The 14,147-nt window shown below is 41.0% G+C and overlaps 1 protein-coding gene across 1 annotated transcript; it reads left to right on the top strand.

Moving 5' to 3' along the window:
- The first annotated feature begins 5,435 nt into the window (after positions 1-5,435).
- LOC128743810 (glucose-6-phosphatase 3) lies at positions 5,436-6,687 on the top strand. The gene is made up of 4 exons (XM_053840483.1): positions 5,436-5,497; positions 5,570-5,734; positions 5,794-6,390; positions 6,453-6,687. Exons 1-4 carry the CDS (start codon positions 5,436-5,438, stop codon positions 6,685-6,687), a joined length of 1,059 nt encoding a protein of 352 aa, XP_053696458.1.
- The last annotated feature ends 7,460 nt before the right edge of the window (positions 6,688-14,147 follow it).

Raw genomic sequence — 14,147 nt, 5'->3', positions numbered from 1 at the left:
GCGCGGAAAGCAAACGTGCGATGTATTAGAGAAATGTCAAAAATGCTGTTCAAATATTACGAATACGTCCGCCATTATGGCTCGTAAAAAGCTGGATACCTGGGAGAGATTCGCGAAGAGGAAAAAATCTAACGTCAAATGCAGCCAATACGATGTGTCAAATGCAGCCAGTCGTTATTGTTGGTCAAAAATGGAAAAGTATTAATAATTCACATAAGTTTTCTGCTGGCGTTTATTTGAAAAACACACATTTAGAGTTGAATGAGCTTTTTTTTTGTTTTTTTTCTGAATTGTAAATTGATGTTTTTGCAAAAACTGAAATAACCGTGAGCCAATCAGCACCAAAATACTCAGGTAACCAATAAGCATTTCCAATGCAATTTAAAAGCAAGCCAATAAGCATTTAAGTTGGCTTAAATGCTACTTAAATGCTATTTTGGCAAAATATGCGGCTACTTTACTGCTAGCCCTCTTATAGTGCTGACAATGTTTATTTGCAGCTAGTTACCAACAAGAAGAATTTAAATAGAATTTTGGATGCCAATTTGCAACAGTTATGCAGTCAAAAAGCTGATAAACAACAACCTACAGTATAAAACGCCAGGGATGCTAATAAACAACTCATTTACTGCTTATTTTAATGCTTATTGGTTACCTGGGTATGCCTTTATAAAACGTACACTTTACACGTCCAATGAGGAGTTCACGCATAAGCTTGATTTATTTGCCCGAAAATGAAAGCAAACGTAATAAGAAGAAGAAGAACCCAGGTAACCAATAAGCATTAGCATAAACAAACTGCAAAAGCTACTGCAAAAAGTTATAAAACGAACTTACACTCAAGAATAACTTATTGGCAAAATTCATATCACTGACATGGTCATCTTTGTCGCAATGGAGCAGGACAGGCTTGCAACGCTGCCCTCTTAAAGGGGAGGCTCCCATACAAATGAAATACAAATTTCCTTATGACTCGAGAACTAATCCATGATTGACTGAAGTTTTTGGAATCTTAGTAGAATACGAAACCTAAAATTAAATAAAAAGAAGAATACTTATCCAATTTAATTCTACTATGTATATACATATATACATATGTACATATGTACATATATACATATGTATATACAAGTTTTCTTCTTTTTATTTACTGTTTGGAACTAATCCAGCAAATGGAACCAAATTTGGCATATGAGGGATTTCGGCTCTGCCTTCTAAAAGGGGAGGCAAAGGTCAGAAGCTGTAGTGTATCCGTGACAGTAAAGCCCAATTTTACCAGATCGGCGGAGCGACCAACGAGTTGGGAACGGGCTACGTAGTGATGGGCAAAATGCAAGATCGCGTAATGGACTGAAAAGCGATCAACGGGAGGATGTGCATGTTGAGGATAAAAGGCCATTTCTTCAACTACACCATCATAAACATGCATTTCCACACTAACGTAAACCCGACGACCAGAAGGAAGAGTTCCATGCGCAGCTGGAGGTAACGTACAACGGCTGCTCACCACGGGACATCAAGATCATCATCGGAGTTATGAACGCTCAGGTCGGCGGGGAAGCAATGTATAGACCGGTGATCAGGCCTCATAGCCTGCACACCGACACGAACGATAACGGTAAGCGATGCATCAACCTTGCAGCTTCCCTTAAAGTTTGGTGATCAGAAGCAACTTCTTTTCTCGCAAAGATATCCACAAAGCAACCTATGGAGATCACCTACCAACGAACCTTGAACCAAATCGATCATACCCAGGTAACCAATAAGCATTAAAATAAGCAGTAAATCAGTCGTTTATTAGCATCCCTGGCGTTTTATACTGCATGTTGTTGTTTATCAGCTTTTTGACTGCATAACTGTTGTAAATTGGCATCCACAATTCTATTTAAATTCTTCTTGTTGGTAACTAGCTGCAAATAAGCATTGTCAGCACTATAAGAGGGCTGGCAGTAAAGTAGCCGCATATTTTGCCAAAATAGCATTTAAGTAGCATTTAAGGCAGCTTAAATGCTTATTGGCTTGCTTTTAAATTGCATTGGAAATGCTTATTGGTTACCTGGGTATTCTCTTCGAGGGCTGATTTTTCTCGAACATCACCAATGCACGCTCCTTACGGGGTGCGGATATCAACTACGACCATTACGTAGTAGCAGTACACGTGCGCTCAAAACTATCGACGGTTTATACCTCGCGACATCCTCGGTTAAACAATCTGCAATTAGAAAACCCGCGAGTTTCCGAAAACTACGCCCATATACAGGATGATGCTCTGCCTTCCTCTGTGGAGCTAGATACTTCGACCTTCGAAAACGCTAGGCCGTCAATGAGGCCGCAACCGCGGTGCTAGCAGAAGAAACCTCGAGCGCACGAAATAATTGGTTTGACGGGGAATGTCAAAAAACGATCGAGAGGAAAAAAAGAGCTTGAAAAAACTATCCAAGCATACTCAAGAGAGAGAATTTGGCCAAATATCGACGAGCGCGGAATGAGTTGACTACGATCCTGAGGAGGAAAAAACGCCAGAAGGAGAACAGAGATCGTGATAAGCTGGAAAAACTATTCCGGGCTAATGATACGCGCAAGTTTTACGAGAAGGTGAACCAAACTCGTAAGGGCTACACACCTGAACCAGACATGTGTAGGAACGAGGGAGGGGTATAATCACAAACGAGCGCGAGGTGGTCGACAGGTGGAAGCAGTTCTTCGATGAACATCTCAACGACGATATAATAGAAGGAAATGCAACAGAAATTAACCTAGGAGTGCCTACAACAGCGTGATGGCTCCCGATCTCGAATAGATCTGACGAGAAATCGGTCAGTTGACGAATAATAGAGGCACTGGGATGGACCAACTCCCGACAGAACTCTATAAAAATCGCCAAGAACCGCTAACAACGACACTTCACTGGATAATTTCAAGGATTTGAGAAAAGTAGAAACAATCGCAGGAGTGCATATAAGGTGTAGTCTGTTCCATATACAAAACGGGGGATCGGTTAGATTGCTGTAACTACCGTGGCATTACGCTGGCCAACGCCACCTACAAGATGTTTTCTCAGATTTTGTAGCGTCGTAGCAAGAAAATTCGTAGGGCAATATCAGCCGGGTTTTATGGGTGACTGTGCTACTACGGGCTGTCCGACAAATCCTCCAGAAATATCGGGAGTATAACGTGCTCACGCATCATATTTTCGTGGATTTCCGTGATGTGTGTGATATCGCAATCATTACTAGAAACTTTGGGACGGCGGAAGCAATCTACGCCAGATTAAAAACGGAAGCTAGGAGCACAGGTTTTCAAATCAAGCAGTATTCGCCACCGCACAAAGCTGACGATGTACAAAACGCTAATCAGACCGGTAGTCCTCTATAGACTTGAGACAGCAACTTTGTTTACGGAGGACATACGTAAACTTGCCGTATTTGAACGAAACGTGTTGCGAACTATTTTTGGCGGAGTATAAACGGATAGCGAAGGACCACGACCACGAACCACGATCTGCAAGCACTACTTGGAGAGATTCCCATTTTACACCTGGCACAAGTTGGGAGACTACGGTGGACCCGCCACGTCTCGAGGATGCCAGATGACTGTATAGTGAAATCCGTTCTCTTCAAGAATCCCACCGCTACCAGGAACAAAGGTTGCCAACGTGCTAGATAGTTCGACCAGGTTGCAGCCGATTTGCGTGTGTGAAATGATTTGCAAGAACTATTCATACGAAGTGTGAACCGCGAAGCGAGCTGTGTACGGCAGTTTAGTCCAAACATAACCTGCTCCAGATTAATTATTTATCGTTTGCTTTAAAATTATCTCAAAATTTGATAATGCTCGCTGCTACCAAAATATTTCGAAAAACCAGTAAACATTTCAATTACTTGGTACCGTTCGGGGGGATATTCCAGTCATTTTAGTAGGAATGGAGCTTAAGCGAAATCAGTTGAAAGATAAGCTGTCAACTTGGACCACTGGACATATACTTCAGCTTCACACAAATAATACGCAGATGACAGTCTTGTCAGCGCGTTCATGTGTTCCCGGTTAATCAATTGAGAGTTAAAACAAACTGCTAAGCATACTGGTAAGAATTTCATATTGTGCATGTTCCAATGTCTTTAACTAGAAACAATATCTCTGGACTATTTTTTTATTTTATGGATAACAAAAACAGTTTCTTTATAGTCCGATAGTGTATACCGATTTTGAACTTAGTACGGTCGTACTGTGAAACTATAATTTTACAGTATGTTTATTAATTTCGTTTAAGGGGGCTCCGTAGCCGCAAGGTTATCGAGTCTGTTTTGACAAGCGAGTGGTCGTGGGTTCGAATCTTAATAGAATCAAACCATTCGATGTCCAGTGACTTTAGCATGGGTTTATTCTCAGCCACTGCCCCCCACCTTATTTACTTTTCCTTCATGCTGAATTCTAAATTTACCCACTCTTGACACTGCAAAAGTCCCTCCTATAGTGAGTTAAGTGTACTGGTCAGAGAAACGAATGAGTCCTCGGACGGCTATAATATGGGATAGTACTGGCAGTGCATGAGGAATAAATGGGTAAAGTAGATTAAGCTTTAAAGGAAGGGTAAACCCCACAATACACACAAGCACGCATAAAATTTAATAAGCATATCGCTCATTCAATAGCGATAAAAGCAAAAAGAAATTCAGTGCAGGTCATACAGCAAACACCCGGGCAATATCACAATAGATCAACTATACTGGTCGCAGTGATGAGTCCACACAGGAAAAAAATTCGTTTAACGCACTCAATAAATCATAGTAATTAATAGTGAGCATCTAAATTGTAGATGGTTGTTACGATGTGCAATTCAAAAACTATAAAAAATGAACAGGTTTAGTGTAAACCCTAATATTACAAAGATTCATAAATATCTGAGCAAATAAAACCGTACAATGCGTAATATTTTTATATAATTTTTCGATTCGTATCATATATCCAAACTGATCTAGGCACCTGTGACGATATTTAACAGATTCTGTATTTTCAACTCATCGATTGTTATTACAAAAAGATTCACTGTATTTTCAAGGTAGTTATAACGCTGATTTCAAATTTTCAAAGCGGGCGCCAAACAGAAACACGTGCTCTGTAAGGACATGCGCATTTTTGTGTACGGGTGGTGAAATTTGGTATCGATTTTCCGTCAATTTCTCATACCAGTGATTCTCAATCCTGTTTCATTTCCTGGTCCTATCAGCTGATCCTGACACTTTCGCAATTTTAACTAAACTGTATAGTTCCATTCATTTGAAATCCCCTTCAACTTCTAGCCCCCTATTTCTCCTAGCAACTAATGTAGTGAAAAATTCACACCCATCAAACGTAACAAGCAAAGCATTTGTGATGATTTATACTGTTTATTGAGGCTAGTAGAAACTGCGCTTCTCTGCTTATAATAACTAGTTATGAAATTGTTCGATTTGTTACTGAAAAGTGAAATCTACCAGATTCTATACGTACAGGATGTGTAAGTAAGAAACGTTTGCAGTTTTTCCTATTTCTAAGTGCGGAAAGTTGAATTTTATTATCTTAATTTCAGTTTTTCACGCTACGAAGATTTTTTGGCCACGATTACTAGAGCATTTGATCCAAAGATCCTCTTTCTTACTGTCATTCCTTTAGTAGCCGGTCTCAGTACCCGGCTTTATTCCAGGTTATTGCTAAGTGTTCTACTAACAGAATATTTCAATACATTGCTAAAATGGTACATTTATAAAAAAAGCGATTTGTTTCGATATAAAGAGAAAATTCGTTTTTTCACAGGATACTGGCTGAGGACCGTCCTTTCTGGTGGGTTCGTGAAACAAAAGAATTTACTACGCTTAACCGACCCAAAATATACCAGAATGAGTATACATGTGAACCAAGCCCGGGAAATCCGTCCGGCCACCTGATGACGTCGGCTACATATTTATATGTGATATTTTCTGTATTTGAAGAAGCCGGATTACAGTATGGAAAAGCAGCTGTAGTTGCACTTCGCGTGTGCTATTACACTATTCTGTTGTTCATTTCAATTTCTCGGATGTACTTCGGATGTCATTTCTTGCACCAATGTATCTTTGGTATCGTACTGGGAGTTGCTCTGACAAAGCTAACAATGTCACTAACCTTCGAAAAGCATTTGACGAAATTGACAAGAAAAAGACGAATGGCTTATTTTTGTCTCATTTGTCTAATGTTATTGACAGTTTATTGGGGACAGAAGCTTATCGGCGTGGATCCACAGTGGTCGGTAAAAATGGCCTTCAAGTGGTGTGACGATCCGTTTTTCTTAGATCCTAGCACTACACTGGTGTTTAGTATCATACGACTCACTGGATCATCAGTTGCGTTTGCAATTGTAGGACCTGTTTTAAAGTAAGAAAATATTAGTAAATAATCTTTCTGCTTATAGCTAAAAGTTTCATATGTTATTTCAGATCTCCACCCATGAATTGGAAACGCAGCATTCCTTTAGTACTAATGATGATGGTTGGAAAATTTATGGCAATAAGCTATACTCCGCGCTATTACGGAGTCATACTTTACTATCTTTATACCTTTTTGATTCATCTGCTTTTTACTTATGGATATATGCGACTAGTACCGGCGCTGGCTGGCGTGCGGCCTGTCGATACAAGAGCACCACGCAACAATCGACCTAAAATGGACTAACTTTCTCTACTGATCACAATTACGCTTTTGCATTGCACATATCACGCGTAATTTAAACTAAGCTGGTCTGCATTTCTTCTAGCAAGCTCGTATCTTTATAACAAAAACTGCAGAAATTATGAAAAAATATAAAAGCACAATTTTTACTGTTGGTGATTTATCCGAAATAACAAGATAACACTATGTCTGGAAAATCTTTCTATGTTTCTATTCAGTTATGTTAAAAAAATAATGATGCATCTTTCTTTGCTATACATGCAACTAATACAAATCTATTCAGAAACCAATAGTAGAATATAGTAGTAGATACATAAGATTTCTTGATGCTTACTAGCCATACAACTCAAAGGAGGAAGCGGAGGAACTCGTCCTTCTGTCGGTCGGCCAGCCTGGCCAGCGGGACCTGGTCGTTATCAAGAGGCAACGATCAGCTGATACAGAGTCTCTGAATATTAGCAATAAAGGTTCCACTAAAAAGAGACCACGCAGCCGAGCCTGGGAGCCGAGTCCTTAAGCACCAAAATTACCCTCGAGGTGTACGTACACAGAAATAGTGGACGCTTTCAGCGTAGCCATAACTACGGCTGATTATCCCGTTTCCCTGCGCACTACGAATCAGCCCCAGACTGTCCGCGCCATTCTTCTGGATCACATAGCTGACCAAGAGATTCCAGACATTAGACCCAAGTTCAGGAGCTGCCAGTTTAAGGACGGCTACTTGATACTGGCTTACTCTGACTAGAACACGGTCAAATAGCTGGAGCAAAAGGCATCTACTCTCGTACCGTAGGAAGGGGCACAACTACGGGCTTACGACACGAAAGACCTGCTAAAGGCTCATACCTTTATAGGGTACTTTCAGGACAGTAGCGGCACCACGAATGAGAGAATTTTGAGATTCGTCAAGAATCAGAAATTCAGAACGACGGCTTTTCAACGCAAGCGTGGCAGATACCCAGTCGCAATGTGTTTGGAAAAACCGTGGAAATGTTGATGGAGGTTGCCCAAAAGTCGGCAAGCCAGATCGCCAAGCAGCGCTTTATGCTAAACTATATGTTTGGCAAAGCACGCATGCGGGAGGTCTGATCAACACAGGCTCAACAATCTGCTGCAAAGTCAAGAACGGTACGAGCGGAACTCCCTTCTAAGAGCGCCCCGCCACCACCAAGACAATGCAATCCCGCAACGTTGAGGTTGGAAAGTGTGGACCTTCCCTCCGAGAGTGCCCCGCCAAGCAATGCAATCCTGCGAACGGGCGCTGCGATAACCTCGCAAGAGGCGTGCGCAGCAACCACCTGTCAAAAGCAGACCTCAGAAGCTCAATCCGTCGTTAAGTGCGGGTCGGACATCGGCGGCCTGTCACCTGCAGCAACCGAAGGTGTGGGTGACTCGGCTGCTCAACTCAGGGAAAATGCTGCCGTTCGCCTAGGTTTGATCCATTATTGGATCAAGCTGAAAACGGCAATCCTGCCACAAAATGAGCAGCTTTCGCTGCATTCAGGTGAACCTCCACCATGACAAGGGCGCGTCTAGTATCCTATGCCGGAGGTTCACCAAAGAGCAGCTGAGGGCTGCTCTGATCCAGGAGCCATGGATCAACGATACCACTATCCTCGGTCTATCCGGCGCTAATGGTAAGTTGATCTATTGTAATACACAGTCCAAGCCTTGGACTGCCATTCTGTTGAATAAGAAAATAACATTTTCTCCAATTACAGAATTCATCCAACGCGACGTCGTGGTAGTCCCGACGACTAGAGGGAAGCAGGAGATAGTCTTTGCATCCGTCTACTTTCCAGGGGACAAGGACGAAATACTACCGCCCGAGGTTGCTGAGCTCGTGTGATACCGCAAGGCAGTCAGCAGGCCGTGCGTGATTGGCTGGGATGCAAATGCGCACCACACGATATGGGGCAGCTCGGACACCAACAACAGGGGTGAGTACCTACTTGAATATTTTACTTCTAACGATGTCAATGCATTCAATGTAGGGAATGACCCCACCTTTATAAACGCAACTTTATAAACTAAGACAAGAGGTCTTAGATCTTACTCTATGTAGCGTCTCTATAGCTGAGAAAGTCAAAAATTGGCATGTCTCTGATGAACTAAGTTTATCAGACCACAAATATATTATTTTTGACATCGAGGCTAAACCTCTAAGGAGAGAACAATTCAGGAATCCGAGGAAAACCAATTGGAGTTCATTTAGGGAACATCTGATTTCCTCACGTAATTCCTATCATAATAATATACGAACTCCAGTTGAACTAGATATCACCGCTAGTGACCTGCAATGTAGGATCATGGATGCGATGCTTAGCAATCTTCGCCGGAAAGCTAAAATCACATCTAACAGGGAAGACTACAGAGCTTTCCTCATCAAATACAACGCTGAGCTCCGCAAAGCCAAAAGGAAATCAAGAGTTACATTTTGCGAAAGCATACAAACTCTGCCAGAGGCTAAGCGTCTGCAGAAAGCGGTGTCCAAGCACCACTGCAATGGTCTAGGGGAACGGTTCCCAATCCTTTTTGGTTCGCGAATCTCTTTGCGGAATTCCGAACCCCCATTTGGGAAACGCTGGTCTAGGGCAATTTAAAAAAGAGGATGGGCATGGGAGTCTCACTGTTACCACAAGAAAAACTCTGGAAGTTTAAATGAACACGCACTGCCTTGATTCGACAGTGACCACTGGACGAGACATAGGCGGGCAGCAGCCGAATGGGTCGTTACACAATGTGCCAAATGACTCGGTTCTGCTTGCACACGGATTGTCTACGGAGGTTCCGATCAAATGGGCACTCAGCTCTTTTGAACCAATGAAATCTCCAGGTCCGGTGGTATTCAACCCATTTTCTTACAAAAACGGACGGTGTTATAATGTCCGAGCTCATCAACCTCTTTCGAACCTATTTCACTTTGGGTTATATCCCGGAAAATAGGCGGAAAGTAAGGGTGATGTTCATACTTAGGGCTGGCAAAAAAGACAAAACCATGCTTAAGGCTTTCAGACCGATAAGTCTGACTTCAACGCTTCTTAAGCTGATGGAGAAAATCACAGATAATTATATCTGCAATGAGCTCTTAATAAACTCTCCGTTACATGAAAATCGACGTGTATACCAACACGGTAAATCTACGGAAACCGCACTGCACTGCTTAGTGACGTTAATTGAGAAATCGCTCAGATATCAAGAGACGGCATTTTGTGCTTTTCTTGATATTGAATGCGCTTTCTATAACACGTCCTTTGCAACAATTAATACGGCTCTCTTTCACAAAGGAATCGACCACACTACAATGAGCTGGATTCAAGCAATGCTCTTGAGCAGAGAAATTACAGCATCATTGGGCAATACGTCGGTCACGATTTCAGCAGTCAAAGGATGTCCTCAGTAGTGATGTCCGGTAATCGCTCGATTAATCGAGTAATCGATTAAAACATGGAATAATCGAATAATTTGTAATCGAATACCGCGGGCACGAGTAATCCCTTAATCGAATAGTTCAAAGGGAATAAAAAAAGTGCGAATAATCCTCATTAATCGTTCAGATTCGTCCGATTAACCGAATTTTTAAACGAAATATTCGAATATTTGTAGTCGAATACTACTAACACGAATACTGAACTAATCGATCAGTGCATACAACGCTAACCAATTAATCGATTAATTGAAAATTTCGGACATCACTAGTCCTCAGGGAGGAGTTCTCTCCCCCCTACTCTGGTCACTAGTGGCCAACGCACTCCTTCACAAGCTATCACGGCTTGGTTATGAGAGCATTGCTTACGCCGATGACGTTGTACTTATCGTCAGAGGAACGTTTAACGCAGTTTTGTCAAGTCGCCTGCAAGGAGCACTAAACATCACCATCTATCTCGCCTACGACTTGCAGGCTTCATCAATATCTGTTTTCGAAAAATCTCGCACACTGGATCACCTTTAACCAACTCGTAAACAGCAAGAGCAATCGCTGTTTGCGAGTTGGTTTACGGTGATCCAAGCTGCATGAAGAAACCACTCAAATGTCGTTTGACCAAGCGATTTTTAAGCCACTTTAAGTTTTTTCAAACCAGCTTTCCTCCAAAGCTGATAAACAAGCTTAATTGCGAGTTTTTCTGCTAAACAATCCGCTTCTAAACAGCCATAAACATCAAACCGTTTTACGGTTGCTTACAGATGTTAAAGAGGCTTTATAAACCCGTAGAGGCTTTCTTCAGGCTCACAGCTTTCAAACTACTTTAAAGCTGCTTAAGGGTGTTAAAGTGGCTTTACAAACTAATACCAAGTTTAAATTCTGTTCACAGCACACATACTGTCAGATCATAGAGTTTCGCAATTCGACTGGCAGCAAAAATATATGTCAGTTACCGACATTATCCACTGCTTCAAGTGTAAAGATATTTTCACTGTCTGTTCTGCAGATGCAGATGAGGCGGATCCTACGGTGAGTGCTTATGGATTAGAAGATGGCGGTTCAATTCCCGAAAGATGACGACATGCATTTTTTATTAGCTTGCATATACGAATTCGAAATTTAAATTTCGTTATTCGAAATTTAAAATAATATAGCATACGACGCCATAGCAAAATAAATATGACGCTTTCTTTTTTTTTTTTAATTTAAAAATAGATTGTTTTTTGGATGTATAAAGGTTGATGAGACGTTAATTAAGCGACTGAAAGAGCACTGCAAAACTATTTCTCGTTCTAAAAATAGAATTGACAGAATTGCGCAAATTGGTTATTTTAAAAAACGCAAAAGCCTCTATTAAGCTCCATTGCAGCTTTGAAAGCAGCTACCCAAGTAACAATTTCAGGGCGATCAAACGTTTTTTAGCTGAATTTATTCAACCTGTGGCTGAACTATGGTTTAGTTTTAGAAAACAGGCGTTTTTTCAGCTCTTAAACATATAAGTCAAGCTTCGGGCTTGCTAATAGCTGCTTTGAAGCTGCAATGTAGCTTAATAGAGGCTTTAGCGCGTTTTTAAATAACCAATTTGCGCAAAGCTGGAAACTATGCGCACAGAGGCGATATAACTACTTAACAAGTGTTTTTTCTGCCTCAAACGAAATAGGTTGTATAAGTTCTCCAATTTCGGCTGAATAAGTATTGCAGAATTGTTTACATGAATTTAATTCGATGCATATTCAGCTATAGCTGAAAAATTATGGCTGCTAAAATGTTTAAGGGGAAACCGAAAGTGGCTCAAAGATGGCTGGGTAAATGGCTACCATTCGAAGCATGTATTGTTTTGCGCCTTAAAAATGCATCTGTATTGGCAGAGCACGCTTTCGCCACGTAATCAGTGCTTCCAGCGCTGTTATAATTTCCTAAAACTTGTAATTCAATTTATCGATCTGCTATGTATCAATAAACGCTCAGCAAAACATAATTGCTAATGGAAAATAAATTTAACTGATCATATCGATCATTACGTGTTCATAAAAGCGACCAATGTATAATTTGGAATTAGTTAATAGATATTTGGTTGCGCACATATTTCGTTGAACTAGCGATTTCCGAAAAAGCAGCAACACAGTATCAAACTTTCGTCACATCAATGAGCTTTTAAAGAGCTTTCAACTTTCGCCGCATCGATGAGCTTAGAGTGAGGTAAATAAACAAAACGCAAACGCAGGAATCAAAAAGGCAATCTGATGCAAGCGGATTAATTAAACATCCTAGTGATCCTACGCATTATTCAGTTGCTGCTGTTAATTTTGATTGAATCGGAATGCCTTGATAAAGAAAACAAACCCTTTTTCGGGATGTTTGTAGTCAGTGCGGTTGGCTGCGGATCAGCTGTTTATGTTTGCAAGCTTCGCTATTTGACATATATTACCAATACTAATGCAATATTCAAATAAACGTTTAGGTTTTTAACGAACACATGAGATGTACAGTACAGTGTTTGTCGCACTAACACAATAACGTTAGCCACTTTCGGTTCCGCCTTAATCAGCGCATAAATGTTTCTTGGGTGGTTCCCACAAGAAGAACTTAAAGTAAACCCTACCAAAACAATCGTTATATCATTCACTAGGCGAAGAAAACATACCATTACTCCCCCTATACCGAATGGTGTCAGACTGAGCTTCAGTAATGAAGTCAAACACCTCGGAATAATTCTCGATAAAAATGCTATGCTTATACTGCCTTTGCATCTTCATGTGAAGAAGGAAACAGATCTGGGCACACTACGGTTGCAAAGGAGTAAAACTATATACTCGAAGGTGACCAAATCGACCATCTTCGTATACTTAGGGAGTTCAATCTGACACCCTTAGTAACTACAGTCTCTGACTACATGGAAGCCAGGCCCAATATGGACGTTCTATATGAGGTACTTGAAACATCCCGCTCAATGTGGAGGGCCTAATCTTCCATTACAGATGGCTAAAAAATGGGGGTCTGCACATGCTCCGGAGGGAGTTCTCCCGCCAAAACAAAGTTTTATTACTTTGGATGCCCGGTCACTGCGGAATCGAGGGCAATGAATTTGCTGACAGCCTAGCATCGGCTCGGCAATTAATTGGCCCTGAACCGTTTCTGGGCACCTCCACATTCGCCGTAAAAAGCGAATTACTGATATGAGAAAAGCTAGAAATAGTATCCTGTTAGAATCAAACACAGCGTTGTAGTCAAGCTAAACAGTTTATCTATCCAAACCCTGCACTACTCCATTTAACTGGTAGTGAACTACGCATCACGGGACTCCTAACAGTTCACAGTCCCTCTCTTTATCATTTAAAGAATATCGGCAAGGTATCATCCGACACCTGGCACTTTTGTAACTCTGAACTGCATTCAGCGTTCAGTGCATCTGCTCTGCAATTGGGGGGCTCATGCATTAGCAAGGAACAACTTCTTGGAAAGTTTCCTTCTTACTAAATTGCAAAACGATTATTAACTTTATTAACCATGTACTCATGTAGTACCGAATTGGGGCACTGGATTACAACTATCCGGCGCAACTCCATCAATGGGCGTGAGCGGTCCGTAAACTGTATACAGCAATCGGGGCCTGCCACAAAAGACGATCATTAAGACTGTCGCAGTGGCCTTTTAACCCAATGCCCTTTTGGCAAAAAATACAACTTACATAAAATTTGTCTAATTCAGCAGCTGTTATGGCACATCTCTCACGTACAGTGGTAAAGAGGTCAGAACTATTAAAGTGTTAAGTTAGCTTCTCGTTAATAAAAATAATATAACAGTAATGGGTAATAATAAGTAATAATAAGCGATAATGATAAGATTGACTCAACCTGAAGCTCAATTACTATAAATCAATTTGATTTATTGATCATGATTAATAGAATCAAAAGTCGAATAAATGTGAAATTCGATGACAGTTTACAAGGTAATCTACTATAAATTTAGGATCACAAAAAAAGCATGTGTAACATACGTTAGAATGGCAATATAATCTTCAGATCAAATTTTAAGTCTG

Source organism: Sabethes cyaneus, chromosome 3 (assembly GCF_943734655.1).
Source record: "Sabethes cyaneus chromosome 3, idSabCyanKW18_F2, whole genome shotgun sequence".
NCBI classification, from domain to species: Eukaryota; Metazoa; Arthropoda; class Insecta; order Diptera; family Culicidae; genus Sabethes; species Sabethes cyaneus.
The sequence above is the reverse complement of the archived record's forward strand: the minus strand, read 5'-3'. Positions and strand labels throughout refer to the sequence as shown.